This window comes from Babylonia areolata, chromosome 3 (assembly GCF_041734735.1).
Source record: "Babylonia areolata isolate BAREFJ2019XMU chromosome 3, ASM4173473v1, whole genome shotgun sequence".
NCBI lineage: Eukaryota > Metazoa > Mollusca > Gastropoda > Neogastropoda > Buccinidae > Babylonia > Babylonia areolata.
Window position 1 is genome coordinate 62,037,536 of NC_134878.1, and position 17,786 is coordinate 62,055,321.

A 17,786-nucleotide genomic window follows, 5' to 3' on the forward strand; every position below is an offset into this window, starting at 1 on the left:
TCATCACAAAGCCAAGTGCATACATAGAAGGGAGAACATAGGCTCACCACATGCGTGTAACACTAAGTCCACAGATCTTGACAAAAGTTGTCCAACCCAAGTTTCATTTTCAAGGAGGTGTCGAAGAATGCGGATTGATAAATATATTATGCTAGACCATGTCTGTTTTAAGAGAATAAAAAAGGGAGCAGATGTCTGACTTTGCATTGAAACCCAAGAACTTAGCACAGCACTAGACATGGAAGCAATTCATGCAATCCCTTCACATCCCCCACCACTCAAATCAAACTTCACCTTCAAAGTTGTAACACCATGATTGTCACCCATGTTGGGTTCCGAGAATGCAACTATTGGAAACAGAGCTGAGTTGACCGTCATATGTTGATACTGCAAAATGTAACAGGATAGAAATATTTCATCAGCTGTCTATGAAATAACTTAAATAATGGAGAGCAATCAGAACAGTGGGAAATGTATAACTGAAATTAAAACTTGATACTGCAAAATGTAACAGGATAGAAATATTTCATCAGCTGTCTATGAAATAACTTAAATAATGGAGAGCAATCAGAACAGTGGGAAATGTATAACTGAAATTAAAACTAAAAAGTTTTTAATATACTGCAGTCAACACGGAAGTCTTGTGCACTTGAGAACAAAGACTCTTAATATAATCAAAATTCCTAGATACGGACATTGTCCAGCCCAAGAACAGGGCACAGTGACAACCATGGAAGCAATCCATCTTCTTGCAGTCGGTAGAGGTAGCCTCTGTGAAAAAAAGCCTCATGTGACTCAAGAGCAGTAAAGAGGGATACTGACTGTAGTGTTTATGTGTAGAATGAGTTTATCAAAAATGTGATACACAGCACATAGTAATAATAATACATAGTTTTTCTATGGCGCGATATCCAGCACCAATGCTGCTCAAAGCGCCTTACATCATAGTTGACTATAAACATGCCTTAAAAAAACATATCAACCACTGTCTGACAATGGAAAACATCCAGTGTGTTTATAGGAATGCAAAAACTCCGTACAACACTGCAACGTTTAGTCCAACAGCGACAAATGAAACCAGATGTGGTCATGAATGTGAGAATTGGAATGAGCAGCATGGGACTAACACCAGTGAAAACTGGCAGAAAAAAGAGAAATGTTTCCACTACCATTTTAATCGTCACCGGCCTCTTAAATGCAGAGGTTTGGAATATAACGTCTTGGGACAATAAATCAGATTGAATATGTTAAAAACTAAATGCATCAAAATTCGTCTAAAAGTCAAGTTCTTATATTGTTCAATACATTGGGGAACTAAATCTGTTAAAATTTTTCTTTGCAATGATTATATGCGTGCATCCCGGTGAAAAATGAGAGTGAGAGAGAATGAATGAATAATTTTTATTTTCTGAGGAAATAGCTTTAATAACAATTATGATTTTTTTCACCATCCCTCAGAACCAAACAAGAATGAACTGAAAGGGGTAACAGAAAGAAAGGACAAATGGTAGTGAACGATTCAAGAGAAATTCAAAGGGAAAAATAGACACAGAGGAGAGATAGAAAGCAACTGTAAGAAACAGAGAGACAGAGACAGTGAGACAGAGGGAGAAAGAGTGACTGTTCCCATAACCGTACATTTATTTTTGTACAAAGTACAGACCTGTACACTCGCTTGCACTCATAACAAAACATCACAAACTAGTAAAGATGATTACATAAAACAAAAATAATCAAAAAAGACATCGTTCTAAATGGAAAACTAATAGAATAGATGCACACAGTAAATGAGAAAACTGCGTATTTGACAAATGTTCGATCAATACATCTCAGGAAGATAAATGTTTAGTGAATGTGTAACTCGTCCGAACATTTTGAATTTTTTTATGGATTCCATGTGAAACAAGGAGTACTAGATGGACGGGATTTTTTTTTTTTGATTTTTTTTTTTTTATTGAACAGCAGTTTGGAAAACCACAGTTCTGTCAGTGTCAGAGAATTTTGTAAAAACGTGATCTGCCCATGCAAAGGGAATTTTGAGGATTCGGGAGTAATATTTTTATTTATTTATTAAATTCTAGCACAAAAACCACAAGGGATACAGAATGAAAGTGAACGTGTTTGCCACGACGGCCGGAAACTGGACGTGGATTCAAAATCATGGGCGGCCATCTTTCCCGTTTATTTTGAATCTGGATAACTATTCAGGCATTCCTAAGTGAAGATGACAATTTTCATGCATCAAAAAGTCTGTTTAAACCTCAATAGAATGACACCCAGAAAGAAAACAAAATGCAGCTAATATATGCCAGTGTAGTAAATAAAACGGCTTATAAGTTTATAACAACCACAACTCTTGTATTCATGAAAGTGAATAACTGTCCCAGCAACGACATACCCGGGTTCAGTAAGATAAAAAGTTAATCACGTTCTCACAGTGTGAGCCATCATCCTCACGGACATGTACCATTGATTTTTAAGTCTTTACGTCATCCTCCCTGATTTGACATTGAGAATGAGAGAGCATTGGGCACACACACACACACACACACACGCTATTGAGCAATTGAGAAGGGGGAGTGTCGGGCCGGGGGACTACCGACACGGGGGATTATAAGAGTACATATCATCAACATCGTTTCATTATTGCTGTTGCCAGACCCTATTAAAGCTGCACACGTAGTCTTGCTTGTACTCAGAAACATCAGTGATATCAGAAGACCTCCGAGTCCGCAGATGCTCACATTAAATGGTCTAAACTGTCTCTCTATCCGACATATAGATTTTGAAGGAAGCACATACACACGATAAACGCACAGAGAATACGGATCGGTTGATAAAAGGTTTTTGAAATGATCAGAATAAAAACTTCGATTGATTTGGTATATTCCTGCAATTAGACAATGAACAACAGCTGTGCGCCTGCGTACTGCAACGCCAATAAAGATGGCTGGCGAGTCGGGAATCTCGTTGATGCAGAAATCGAGAGAAGAATTCAAGAAACTGAGGAAACTATTGCTAAAAAATGTGCCTCCTAGCACTGAAGGGGTATGACTTATATTGGTATTTGCAGTACCTTTTCCTTATCCTTTTGTTTTTATGCGTTGTTGAGATACAAATCGTGTCGTTGTGTCCACTGCGTGTCCGTTGCATTCCTTGTTGACGGCTTGTTTCTGTCTCCCAGCCTGTCACCAGTGATTTTGCCTTTTTTGATACATTACTGTCAGCATATAGCTTGAATTATCAACAGAACCACGTAGGCATTCGCTGAATCTAATTGGTAGTATTTGTAAAGGAAGGATAACAATCGAAAACCAGTGTAACGAAAAATTGGCTAAAATTCATTAAACCAAGGGACATAATCAGTCGAGTAGACTGCAGACCGTTCGCAGAAAAGGACAGGTCTGTACCGGCAATCAGTGGAATGAAAGTAATGATTAAAGGAAAAACTCAGTAAAAACAACTTAAAAAAACTAACAAAACAAAGCAAAACAACAACAACAACAACAAAACAAAAAACAAAACAAAGAAAACAACAACAACAACAAAAACCCCCCCAAAAAACTCAGGGGTTGAGGGGTCTCTGCCGGCTATACCAGAAAGAACAGAAAGAACAACAGCCAGAAAGAACAACAATACTAGAAGTTCCAGAAACAAGAACAGAACAATTTAAGAACTTGTTCTTTATTAGAGCAGCTGTAGACTAGAACAATCTGAACAATGATCAGCTTCTGGCAAGGGTGCAGGACCACCATCACAGTAGCAGCAGCATGTGCACTGTGTAGAAGCTACACAGCCAAAACTCCCCCGTTGTGGATATAGCTGACTAGGCTCCTACAACGTAAACCATTAAAGTCAAAAACTCATTTGCAGAACTACAGTTTGGGAAAACCAAGTGCTACATAAGTTGAAAATACATGGTTGCATGTGAAATGAGGGGACTAAAATCATGTAAAGGAACACTTTATTTTGACCCTCATGAGTCATGTATTAAAAAAAAACGACAACGCACAAAACAAATAAACCAACCCACAAAAAATCCAACAACAGCAGCAAGAAAAACCCAACCTGCTTTATTGTATCAAATTGCATCACCCAGATTATGCTTTTTGAAGAAGTTTGATTTTTCTTTGACAAGGGGAAATTTTGATATCTGATGCTCATATAAAATTTGAAACAACTAGGGACAAAGTAGACAGATTTTTTTACCTGTTACATCACAGGAATCAGTGGTATATCTTCAGCATTCTTCTGGTTCATCACGTTATGGCAGGTTTATTGTTTATTTATATTTTATAAAGGCTGTCTAAGCTTTTAGTGTTACAGCTAGATATGTAGTCATTGATTATGATATATATTCAATCATTATATAGCAGATTATGCATTATGGGTTATTTCTGTTTTAAAGAGACATTTTGGTGGAAAATGCTCTCATTGACTTTAGTCTGATTTTCTTCGCTTTACCATTGTGTTTAAATTGATCTAAAGTTTTAATGACACAAAAGAATGAGCAGCATTGTTTACATTGATGAATATTTGTTGAATTTACTGTTTTCTAATCAGGATGCCAAGTTCCACACCTCCTGTGTCAGATAATGAATGTCACTTTTAAGTTTTAGTTTATCAATTGCTGTGACAGTTTATCAGTTGATCACTTGATATAAAACTGACATTTTTTCTGTGCCTAAGACTTTAAGAACTGTAGGAAGGAATGTGTCATCAAAAGCTGTTTAAAAAGGTCTGCCTGGGTCATGGAAATATTTTGTGTGTCATACATCTGTGTAATTTTGATGTTGTGACTGTAACTTAAGGCATACTACTGATTTCTACAATTCTTCTTGTGATTCCTTGATGATATTGGTGTCTGCACATTGTAGCAGATCAAATTTATAACACTTGTGCTTTGTTTTAACAGGAAATCCAAGACTTTTTGGGACCACACAAAGCAAAGAAGATAGAAATCAGAGACAAGCTGACTTCTGGTAAGGAGTAATACTTGTTTCCATGATCAGTCTTGATAAAGATAGTAATTGGAGTAAAACTTTTTTTTTCTTTTTTTTTTCTTTTGTACAAAAGTCATTTCAAAAGCTCACCTGAAATACTTTGCAAATAAAACAATTCAGAGGGTTCCCAGTCCAATCATGAAATAAAACAAAATTTAACCAGTTCAGTGCCAGAGAATTTTGTTAAAAAAGAAAGAAAAAAGTGCTCTCACCTTTCCAGGGAGTTTTGAGGATTCAGGGGTAATAGATTTTAAAAGATTCTAGCACAAAGATATAGGAGATACAGAACGAAAGTGAATGTTTTTGTGAAAGAAAGTGAATGTGGATTCTAAATCAGGCCCCCCCCCCCCCAATTATTTTGAATCTAGATAACTATTTAGGCATTTCATAGTGAAGATAATTGTTTTTATGCATTAAAAAAATATTTCAACCTCCACTGAATGACATTCAGAAAGAAAACAAATAAAATACAGCTGGGAGTAGCATGCTTATTGTCTGATATATATATATATATATATATATATATATATAATTACACGTACTTAACCTTGACCCACTAGTGCAGACTCCGGCAGGGGTTTGACATTCCTGTCCTGTGCAAACTACTGTCTGCCTATGCAGAGAAAATGAAAGTTGTGTGTGTGTGTGTGTGAGTGTGAGTGTGTGTGTGTGTGTGTGTGTGTGTATACACATGTGAAAGAATTTAAAAACTGTTTAAAATGGCTTGTAAGTTTATGTAACAATCACAACATTTGTGTAAGTTATAGTGAACTAACTGTCCCAGCAACGACATCTGGGGTTCAGTCAAGATAAAATATAAAGTCAGTCATGTTCTCAGGGGGTGAGCCTTCAAGCTTTTCTTACACCATGGAGTGTCCGTCTTTAGAGAAGAGAGGGCTTTAATGATATTCTCTTCCTCCTGGTTGTAAAAATGTAATGGATCTGACAAAGTGTCTGCTGACTGCTGTGCATTCAGTTTGTCTCCTCAATAGTTAAATTGGTCAACTGATCAGTGATAAATAAGCATGTAGAAGTGAAAAACATGTGATTCCTGTCAATCGTATGTCAGCCTGGTTTCAAGAAAATAATGGATGATTGGCTCATGCCATTCCTGGCAGTTGAACACTGTGAAAAAGACAATTGAGAGCTGGACTACACCCACTTTAACCCACCGTCTGTCTGGCCTTTGACGTATTGTCTTACACCACTCCTTTATCTGTCTTCACTCTCTTCTCAAATCACGTGAAAGTACCCCACCTTCACTGTCAGTCATGGTCACTAGCTCAGAAGTGATGTCTGTTTGGGTAGATGGACTGAAGAAAGGGTTGGATGTTGTTGTCAGTTTCGTCACTGTTGTCATCACCTTCCATGTTTGAACCAATCCTAAAGCAAGGCAGATCCATCTCTCATCATTATACATAATCATCAGCACAGTTTGCAGAGTTATGTAAATCTGCTGACTGGGACCACTGTCTTCACTTGATGAAGTGTCTTGACACCTTTTTGGCATGGAAGGTAAACCCTCTTTACATGTGCGCTCCAAGTGGTCCAGTTAGCAAATCATTGTTAAGAAGAAAGGGGTCTTCCACCTGATGAATACTCACTTAAATAGTATTTTTACAATCCAGACCCATTAACTTGATTAAGCTAACCATGCAGAGTCTGTTAAGTTTATTTACCAAACTCCGATGAAGGAAAAATTGAAATATACAGGACGTCAGTGCACATCTTATAGGCGTGATGGCAACACTTTTTGCAGGACGTCAGCTGACGTCTTACAGACACTTAACTGGTTAAGTGAGTTTTTTTGACTGATTTTGTTTGTTCATGTTATTGGTCCAACAAGAAAAAAAAAATTAAGAAGAAAAAGGGTGACACTGCTTTGCAGCAGCTGCTCTTCCAGGGGAGAGCAGCCTGAATTTCACACAACTTGTTGTGACAAAAGGGTAATACATTACAATACCTTAGATGTAGCATTGTATAAGGTTAGAGCAGGGAGTGATTTTCAATTTGTCAGCATGTTCAGTTTCTAACAAACTAAAGAAAGTAATGATTTACATGTTGTCAGTGCTACAAAGCACAGAGTGCAAAGAAGATACTGTTGCAGCGGTGGTGACCCTGGTGGATGGCAGTCGTGTGGATGAGGTGGTTCGGAAGCTGGACGGCAAGAAACTGAAGGACAATGATGTGGCGGTGTCTATCTGCATCGGTGACCGCCTGCTGTGTGTCGCCCACCTGCCACCCCGCTACTCGGATGAAGAGTTCCGCAAGCTGATCACTCAGCATGGGCCTATCAAATTCTGCTTTATTATGCGCTCAGAAAAAACTGGTAGGTACTATAGTACAGTGGCAGGGTTTTGGGGTCTTGACGTTGTTTTTAAGAGAAAGCTGAATAGATGATGTCCAAGGCTTCAGTTGTGTAGGTGTGTGCCAGACTGTGTGAGAGACTGTGATGAGTGTGTGTGTGAGTACACATGTGTATCTGTGTTTGTACTAATTTTTTTTCATTTGGGGTTGTGTGTACAGCTTTTTTAGAATTTTGAACTGTGGGGAGGGGGAAGTTCATCCTTTGTACTGTGGCTTGTGCGGTTATGAATTCACACACACACACATGTGCATGCGAACACATCTAAGGTACTGGGCACACCCACCCACCCACACACACACACACCCACCCACACACACACACCCACACTCACACTCTCTCTCTCTCTGTGTTTACATCAGAAACTGATCATTGTCTTTTTCTTCCTAACTCTCCTGGCCAGGTCTGAGCAAGTCCTATGGCTTTCTGGAGTTTGAAGAGGAGGACCCAGACAAGGTGCGACAGCTGCGCAAAGACATTGACTGGAAGGAGGTGGGGAGTCACATGCTACACGCTGACTTCATTGAGCCGTCCTGCCAGAGCTGGGAGCAGATGCACTCCCGCTGTCTGGCCGTCACTGGGCTTCCCAAAGACTTCATGGACATCTCCAAATTGAGGGAGACGTTCAGTGTCATCACTAACCCCATTTACTGTCAGGTGAGGGAGGGAGGAGGTTTCTTGTATGCAGAAAGGGGGAGAGGGTGGGTTGGAGGGCAAGGAGTTGGGTTTGTGGGTAGAAATAGGTAATAAATTATGAAGACTAATGGTCTGCCTAAAGACTTTGATATGGATAAGTGCAAGATGAAATCTGAATTGCTATTGTCAGCCTCATGCTGTCATGAAAGAGAGTTCAAGTGTTTATTGTGTCATTTATGCTCAGTGGTCACTAATGATTTGCTCAAAACAATTAAACAAAAAAGCCTTGATAAACATTTCAATACTGAATTTTTTTTTTTACTCAAAGAGGAAGAAGATGAGCATTTGAATGGTGTGACTGGGCTTCTTTGACATTGCTTTCAAGCTGATTGCTCTGATGACTTGTGATCTAGAACACATGTTGAAAATTTGTCTCCTTCCCAGGGAGCTTTCATTTGGTAACATTAGCTAGCCATCAGAAGAGACCATGTGTTGACTCTGCATCTGGTATTCAGTATAGCTGGTATTATGAACAGTAGTTCACCTTCCACAGCCGATATTGAAAATGGTAACTGCATAATGATGAAGAGAACCGGACTGTGTGTGCCTTCTGGAGATAATTACTGTTTGCCTTCATTGACTTGTCTCCATGAATGTGTTGACGTGGAGGACTTTCGTGCAGACTTTTCAAAAGCATAACAAAATTTGAGAAATGGAACCGAGATACCACAAGAACTAGGTCATAGAAGGCCATAGAAACTGTGCTGGTGATAAGCTGAGCCTGAGATTCAACAAACAGCAGCAACGAACAGCATCTAGAAACAGTATCCAGTAGCAATCTCATCAGCTGGAGAATCGGGACAGATTGAAACCTGGCTGTTCACTGTGACTGTGATGAATCTTAGATTTTTTGTTTGTTTCTCAGAATGTGTGTGTGCATGTGTGCACGTGTTCTGTTTTACTACCTTGAGAACAGAACACAACGTTCCTGATGAGTACATTGGTGTTTTCTTATTATCCCCCACACAATTACACAAACTGGAAAAAGATGAAAACAGGTCTGGCCTTGTCTTGCTTTTGATGTGAGATCATTGTATAGAATTGTAACATTACACTTTTTTTTTCTTTTTGTAGAAAAGATTGTTTGTGGTGCATTCCAGATCATGGTGCATGAGAGGGAGTCCCTGGGCATGGCCATCATCGAGTTCCGGCAGGCTGGGGAAGCTGAGAAAACCTGGGAAAAACTAAAGGGCACCAAAATTGGCGACCAGGAGATCACCATCACTTTCTGCATCCCCACCAAGTCAGCCGTCTCCATTAACAATCGCATCATGTGGAAACTGGTGAGAACTGGCTGTGTGTGGCTGTGTCCTCTTTTTTTGCCTGTCTGAGAGGGGACAGTGTGGAGTAAGTGGGGGTGGGTGGGGGGGAAGAAATGTAGGTCCAGGAGTGATTCTTTAATTTGCCCTCCACTGTTACAGGTAGCCAGCTGTCAATAAGGCCAAGCTGTTGGTTAATTCTATTCTCATTTATTTATTTTGACAGAGCAGTTTTATATTTTTTTAAAAATTGTTTCATTTTATGTAGAAGGGGGTGAGTTTGTCTTCTGGTATATTTTCATGGTTTGGATGCGATCAACTTTCATTGGGAAAAAAGACTTGTTGAAGTTCCAAGATGTTTTTTTAGTTTCATGGCTGGTTCTGTGTTTTCAGAAAACGCATACATGTAATATGATTATGTTTGCAGTCGGAGAAGAGTGAACAGAAGAGCAGTCTGCTGCCAGAACCGTCGTCAGCCAAGCCTGTTATTGCCAACAACCCACTGGTCATCAGTCTGGTGAAGGACTATCCCAGTTGTGAGTTCATGTTTGCCTTCTTTTAATATTGATCATCATGCTTTTTTGATTGATTAAAAAAAAAAAATCGCTCTTTTATATAGTTCTGCTTCATCTGTACTTACTCTGTTCTCTTTTATTGGATTTGAAAAGTGCTAAGTTCCTGCTTGTATTATAGTGCTGTGTAAAATTACAAAAAAAAATTATCATTATTCTTCCCTATTGTCTCTTCAAAGCTTGCTTCAGTCTCATTGCAGTGCTTACTGTGACTTGTGAGCTCAGATCTACTTACACGTTTTTTTTTCTTTCTGTTACCCAAATAAGATGTCTGTGAGTGTGAGATGGGGTGTGAGGAGTGCACAGCTCGTTTCATTTTAAAGGGCGGAAAAGACAAATGTACTGGATGAGAAGAAATGATTCTCATTACAGTGATTATGTTGTAATGAAGACTTTTTAAAATACAAACTCCTCCTTTTTCATCCATTTCCATGTGTAATGGTGTATTTTTTCTTTCATCTTACAATTTGTTGGTCACTGGATATGATTACTTATCAATGTGTTTTTTTTTTATGGAACACAAGGAACATTTTTGTGATCTTTGTTTATTTGCTTTATCACACAGGATGATATATTTATTGTATTTCTCAGCTTCATTATTAATGATAGATCTTTTCATAGACTATGTTATTCCCACATACCTTTTGCAGGTTATTTTATGTTGAGGCCTTCCATTCTTCTACTTTTTAAAGTATTTATTACCCCTAATCTAATTCGGCAATATACTTTTACACAGGTAAAGGCCTCATCTGTATTTAGGCCACTTAGTCTCTTGCACCCCTGTGTGTCGGTGGTGCGCATGGGTGATTTTACTTTGGGTTGTAAAGGGCTCTTACAGTCTTGAAAATGGAAGTCTGGAAAAATCTTGGGAAAAATAAGAAAACCATTTTCCTGAGGTGGAAAGGTTTTGAAAAATATATTACTGCCCTTGAGTGCCTCGAAAAGTCTTCAAATTTAAATGAAATCCTTCAACAGTGTCATTCAGCAAAGAGATTAATGCATTGCATTAGTTTAAAAAAAAAAAAAAAAAAGAATTGAAGAAGTCGAAACAAATTGGAAAAAAAAAAAGAAAAAAAGTGGTGAAAAATTAAACATTGGTATTGTGAATTCCACCTATCTGACATCTCTTTTGCCCATGATGTAGTAGACAAATCTTTGATTCTGTTTTGAGTTTGGTAGTTGAACGTTTCCAGTCTTGGCCAGAAAAGTTTCTGGAAAAAGTTGGGTTTTTTTTTTGGGGGGGTGCGCCTGTGGGAAACTTGTTTGCAGATTTTGTCATGCTGTGCATATTTACATGACTGACATTCTGCATGTGTGTGTGTGTGTGTGTGTTTTAGTGCTGGATGATTTCACCAAGGTGTTGGTGGAGCTGCACCAAGCCTACGTGAATCACATGATGTGTCCTGGCAACAAACCAGGTCAGAGCTTTTAGCTTTTCTCCTCTGTCTGCTCTTTACTTATGTATTGGCTGGGACATTGTTCAATTGCTATTTTTTCCACAGTTGTGTTCATTATCTTTGTTGTTTTTTTGTTGTTGTTGGGTTAAGTATGCTCTTTTTGTATTATTATGCATTTATTTCTTTTGCCTTTTGGGGAACAAATGCGTAAGTGGGTGTAATTTCTTGGGTTGATTAACTGTTTAGAAAAAAATAAGTGTGAATGATCAGCCTGTGCATCATCTGAATTGCAGAGTGTCTGTGATCCAGAGAGGCTATCCTGTACAGTGTATAGTTTTGCGTTATTTTTCTCTAAGATTCCCTTTGGACAGATTAATTATGAAGCGAAATGTGTCAGGAATGTAATGTCAGCTTTGTACAGCAATGGCATCTTCAAATCTGTGTCACTGGTGATGGTATCAGACCAGAAGTCATTTACTGTGTTTAGGACATGTGGCTAATTTGAACCTGTTCAAAATACTGGTAGGAAACAAAGCTAGTTTGTTGAATTGGTTTATCAGCCAGAATGTTCAGTTTGCCCATGTCAGAATTTCAACAGGCTTGGCTGAACTCCGAAGAAATAATGAAACCAAGGATTGCTATCAAGTTTCTTCAGTTTGATATCTTTCCACTAAGAGTGGCATTTGATGAGTATGTTTTTAATGTGTGTACGTGTGTGCTTATTGCGAGCTTTTGCACTCCTGTTGAAGGAATTGACAGCATTAACAGAACCACTGGTCATTCTTTAAAAAAAATTTTTTTAAGAGATTGTATGTATAGAATCTCTGTGGAAATAATGAAAGTATTTTTTGCAAGTTGAAGTTCAGGGTCATAACTTTGCACAATAGAAAGTGCTTCTACAGTTGTGAACACAATAGTGCTCATATCTTGTGTTTCATTTTGATCAGATTTTGGTTTTGTGACTGGCCATTGTAAAACCATCATTAACCCTGTATGAATAGAAGGTCAAGGTTGCAATAGAGGATGGAAGGAAAAGCTTTTTTGCATGGTACAGCTTTGGTCTTGCATCAGATTTTCAACACACATGGTATGTTGACTGGTCATAAAGTGAGCCAAGTCATAAAAAGTCAAGGTCAGAGGTTAAGGTCACAGTAGCTGGTTTGAGAAGAAAATTAGAAACATATAAAGCATGGGTTTTCATCCTGTCTTGGAACATTGTACAATCATTTGCTATGGCCACAACATGAAAGTGCTAAAGGTCTAAGTCAGCAGTTGAAGTTCAAGGTCACTGCAGTGCTTTGCTTGTAAATGTCCTGTTGCTGTGGGATTCTCCAGTATGAAGTGTCCTTGTTTTGGTTTATGATGCCGTTTCTGTGTTGGATTTATTGGGTGTCATACACAAGTCTTGAAGGCTTTGTCTCCCTTGCCCTATTTTTTTGTTTACTTTTGTGTTTGGAAATTTATAATTGATGTGATAACGCACTGAAAAATGGTCCTGTCGTTTCAGGGAGGGATGTTTTCTGTAGAGCTTGAACAGCACACATAAACATTTATATTCTGTAGCTTTTGTCAAATAAATAGGGCTAGTACACTGATCACAAGCATTTGTATCGCAGTCACTGAAACCAGTTATGCATGCTGACTGTTTGATTTCAGTTTGACTGACATGCAGTCACAGGATATTAACACTGATCTTTCAGTTGAAGAAATAAGAGAAATATTGACATTAGGTTGTTGGGTATTCATGCTGATTTGGATGCAGGAAGGAAGGATATCAAGGATGACAGGTAGGTTTGCTGAGTTTCAGAATCAAAGGAGATGAACCTGATAAGCCGATTCCAAGGTGATGAACAAAAACTGATTCAGGTGTTGGTTTGCTGACTGTTTCAAGTGTTTCTGTGAAAGTAGATTGGAGGCCACACATTTTTATGCCCCAGAATAAAACCAGTTACAAGAAATGAAAAAGCAGTTTTTACCTGTCAATGTGGAAAATGATTGGTCTGTTCATCCTTGAGTCGATCTCTGTTTATCACTGCTTGATATGGAACTCAGCCAAGCCATCCTTGATCTCCTGATCATTTGGAGAAACATTTTCAGTTTCTGTGATGAATGTGTATTGTTTTTCAATAAGTGCGTTGTCAGTGTTTTGCCAAGAAAAACAACTTGACAGCAACAGACTGGCGTCACCAATGGCAGTGAAAATGCTGTGGGGAATAAAGTAGATGCTGTGGTATTTGCTGAGGACAGAATTCAGTCTTTCATTTACATACTGCATTATAGTATTTGCGATTTTGAAAATATGTCCTGTGCATGTATTCTAGAACTTGCCTTTTATATTTGATACCATATTACCTGGATGTAATTTCAAAAAGGAATTGGTTTGGAGTCTGAGGCAGGCATAATATTCTTTAGAATTAGAATGTTCAACAGTGCCATGGCATGATGATTAGAATCATGGACAAATAGAGTAATAGATGCAAGGCTGTGGGTTTGATACCTGGTAGACCAGACCTCATAATGTGATTTTTGGGCCCTGTTTTAAATTAAAATGCATGTTCCTTGGCTCAAGAAAAGTGGGACCACACAGTTGATTTTCACCCAGTCTGCGTCTTTGGGAAAGCTGTTCAGATTTCACATCCAACATTGTAGGTGTCTGAATCTTTTGAGCCTAATTCCTATGAGGATGTATCAAGCAGTATTATTAAAGGAAATGTGGACTAATGCCACATGCATTTTTAAACTGAATCTCCAAGACATTGTTGACAATATCCTTTTTGTCATAATCATCTGGAAGAAAAGTCCAAAGCTCTATGGCTTTGTGTGGAGGGACAGAATATTAGAGCTGAAAAAATGGAATTGTTTTATTGCATATTTTACCATCATACATTGTTTTTAGTATATTTGATTAAATATTTGTTAGCAACAAGATTATTAATTGTAGCTGTTGGGCTTTATCTAATTCTTGTTATGCCTGAGTTGGTCTTAGCATGTGTATGCAATGTTTGATTTTATTATTGTATGTTTATTATATATATTAATAGTATGGTCATTCTGTTTTTTGGTGGTTCTTGGAAAGAAGTTATGGTGACATCTCTGATCTGATAGAACATGGTTCCAGAAAATGATCTGTTTATTTGCATATTCTGTGATGAAGTAGTCATTGTAACCATAATTTAGATGTTTTGTTCTGATTTAGATTTGATCTTATGGCAGAAGTAGAGGGGAAGTTTAACTGCATTGGACCTGTTTGAAGAAAGTGCTTGAAATGATAAGCCTGAGCAGAATGACAAAAAAATGGCTGCAGACAAGATTGTCCTCTGAAATGTTAGATATCAGTTCAGATAGGACAGTTATGTTCAGTGGCTGTAAACCATGTGCAGATCTCATATTGATGATGATGCCCGTTTCTGTCTGACTCTGACTCCTTGTCTCTTCGTCTGTTGAGTCTGTGCTATTCCAGTGATGTGCCATGGCTGACTGCCTGATGATGCTGATTTGTTGGCTTTGCAGAGGCAGGGCAGAGTCTAAGCTAGAAAGAAAGAAGCAAAGTCCCCTCCTCCTCTGCAGTGCATTCAGGGTATTTGGCCAGCACTCCTGTACCCATTTTAGTCACACACACACACACACACACACGTATGCACGCGCACCCATGCTTTCAGAGCTGCTCACAGACACACACAGCTCCATGACTCTGGCCCCAAAGCGAGCCAGCCCAGAGCGGGGGAGCCTCTTTGTGAGCGGTAATTTTCAGACCCCTGTATCACCTGGGGTATCTATCTGTCTGTCCCCTTCTTTCTCCCCTTATTTTTTTCTTCTTCTTTTTAAAAAAAAAATTTTTTTTTTTTTACACCTGTTCTGAGGTGAACACAGAAAGTTCTTCTCTCTGTCTCTCTCCTGTCTTTGTTTGATATACACATGTATATATGTATTGGTCCTGTCTTACAGGGGTCGCTGCATGGCATCACTTAATACAACGAACTTGGGCTCTCACTCTTTTTGGATTTTCTTATGTTGGAGGTTATTTTATTTGCAGATGACCATCATAGCAGTTTCTTTTGAAACTGAAGTTCTTTATTCAGCTGTTCAGAATGCTTGAACCCAGGAGCAGAAAGAAAAGACTTTTTTTTTTTTCTTTCTGGATAGCAGTTAGCTGTTTGTGAAGACTGAAGTGAGAAGAGCAGATGTCTGTGCTGACTGATGGTACAGACTTTGTGCTCAAAGTCTTAGGTTGTTTTTTTTCCCTTCAAACTGCAGATTAATTTTGTTGAGCTCTGCAGTTAACATTGTTTATGCTTCACAGCCATTTTTATCTCGGAAGTGCTTTCCATGCCTGTACGACCCCTGTTGTATGTTTGTAGTTTTGTTTGTATCTGTATGTGCGTAAGGTGTTACATGTCTGTGTAGTCCATGTGGTGTTTTTTTTGTGTGTGTCCTGTTATTTCTGTCTTCCAGTACAGCCTTTCTTTTTTTATTATTGCACACATTTGCTTTTCTGTATTACTCGTTCCTGGGAGAATTTTCTGTCTTTGTAATTTCAGTATAGTTGTTTGGGTTGTTTTTTTTGTTATTGTTTTTGGCCTTTGTCTTTTCTGGTTCCATCTGTTCTGTCTAATCTTGGCAAAATTTCAGTTCACGTGCAGGCTGTGTTTACTGCCTGTCATTTTCTGTGTGGTTCCTGATGTTTGGGAGTGGAGCATTTGGGGCTTTGTTTCCGACTTGGAGTCTGTCACAGTTTTGTTTTGCATGTCTCTGGCAAGCAGTGGGTGCCCTTAGCCTGGAGGCAATTGTATTTTTACATCTTAGCTGTTCTTGTCATATTCTGTGGTCCATCAGCTGTGGTGTCACTTGTCTCTTTACTGGCACTGGTTGTCTGTCAGCAGTGTCTTGCTGAGAGTGATGTCACTTGACAGTGTATTTTCAGACAAGATTTCTGGGGAGACTTGTTAACGGTGGAATGATAGTGGCTCTTACTATCACAGGATGTGGTGTTGGTTGTCTCTTTATTGGCACTGGTTGGCTGTCAGCAGTGTCTTGCTGAGAGTGATGTCACTTGACAGTGTATTTTCAGACAAGATTTCCGGGGAGACTTGTTAACAGTGGAATGATAGTGGCTCTTACTATCACAGGATGTGGTGTTGGTTGTCTCTTTATTGGCACTGGTTGGCTGTCAGCAGTGTCTTGCTGAGAGTGATGTTTACTTGACAGTGTATTTTCAGACAAGATTTCTGGGGAGACTTGTTTACGGTGGAATGATAGTGGCTCTTACTATCACAGGATGTGGTGTTGGTTGTCTCTTTATTGGCACTGGTTGTCTGTCAGCAGTGTCTTGCTGAGAGTGATGTCACTTGACAGTGTATTTTCAGACAAGATTTCTGGGGAGACTTGTTAACGGTGGAATGATAGTGACTCTTACTATCACAGGATGTGGTGTTGGTTGTCTCTTTACTGACACTGGTTGTCTGTCAGCAGTGTCTTGCTGAGAGTGATGTCACTTGACAGTGTATTTTCAGACAAGATTTCCGGGGAGACTTGTTAACGGTGGAATGATAGTGGCTCTTACTATCACAGGGGCAGGTCTTGTGTCATGTGATGCCAGTGTTGCTCTGTACATGTTGTATCAAGCTGGGCTTTTTTTATTCATTAAAAAAAAAAAAAAAAAAATTTAAGGAACTTAATGCATCTTTTTGCCTGATCTTTATGGCTCCACATCTCTTATTTTCCCCTTCAGGGTTTTGGTTTCTGTGGCAAAGATCTTAACGTTTTCCCTTAGAGACTCTGTGTCTAGTGTCTATTAAAATATTCCAACACAGCTGATAAGACAAAGAGGGTGTATTGATGCTCAGATGAGATGTTAATTTTACTTTTAACTTTGCACCCAGTGTTCTTGCAGTTTTGTGACTGTCGGCATGCCATGGGTGTGTGCAGGTGTGCATGTCTTTCACCTTCAGTTTTGTCTTTTGATTCATCTCTTATGAACAAACTGAGATCTTGTCTTGCTGAGTTTATAAGAATATTTTTTTTAACAGCTTCTTTGTTAGGCCTTTCAAAAAAAAAAAAAAAAAAAAATTATCAAAACGTTTGTGGGACCATTTTCATAATCTCTTCAATTCTCACATCTTTTCCAGGAAGTTCTCTGTTTCTGTTGATGGGTGCGGCAAATTTAGTTGAGAATAACATTTGTTTCGCTCAGTCTTCAGCATTGTATGAATTCCAGTAGTTTTTAGATACATTTCATGTGATTTCAGAACCTTTGGTTATTTCTTTGTTTCTGTAATGTTTATTTTTTACAGTGTATGGTGCCTTCACCTTTTCTTTGTCCTTAACTTGTTGTGTGTTGTGGTGTTTGTTCGTATTTTTCTGTCATGTCTGTCTTTCTATTGTTCTTTTTGTTACATATTGTCTTTGAATGTCAAATGTGTTTTGTGTGTGTGTGTACACTTGTTTGTGCTTGCTTTTGTATGTCTGTCACTGCATGTTTATCACTGTGTATGAAT

At 38.6% G+C, this 17,786-nt stretch overlaps 1 protein-coding gene across 1 annotated transcript in view; it reads left to right on the forward strand.

Annotated features, from left to right (window-relative positions):
- Window positions 1–2,932: 2,932 nt before the first annotated feature.
- Window positions 2,933–17,786, forward strand: part of LOC143280400 (uncharacterized) — a 33,213-nt gene continuing 18,359 nt past the window's right edge. Inside the window, exons 1-9 of the mRNA XM_076585034.1 lie at window positions 2,933–3,048; window positions 4,916–4,982; window positions 7,111–7,332; window positions 7,772–8,025; window positions 9,165–9,347; window positions 9,751–9,859; window positions 11,233–11,313; window positions 13,055–13,079; window positions 14,803–15,032. Coding sequence (XP_076441149.1) covers window positions 2,947–3,048; window positions 4,916–4,982; window positions 7,111–7,332; window positions 7,772–8,025; window positions 9,165–9,347; window positions 9,751–9,859; window positions 11,233–11,313; window positions 13,055–13,079; window positions 14,803–15,032 — 1,273 coding nt within the window. The 5' untranslated portion in view covers window positions 2,933–2,946. The remainder of the gene's footprint in view (window positions 3,049–4,915; window positions 4,983–7,110; window positions 7,333–7,771; window positions 8,026–9,164; window positions 9,348–9,750; window positions 9,860–11,232; window positions 11,314–13,054; window positions 13,080–14,802; window positions 15,033–17,786) is intronic.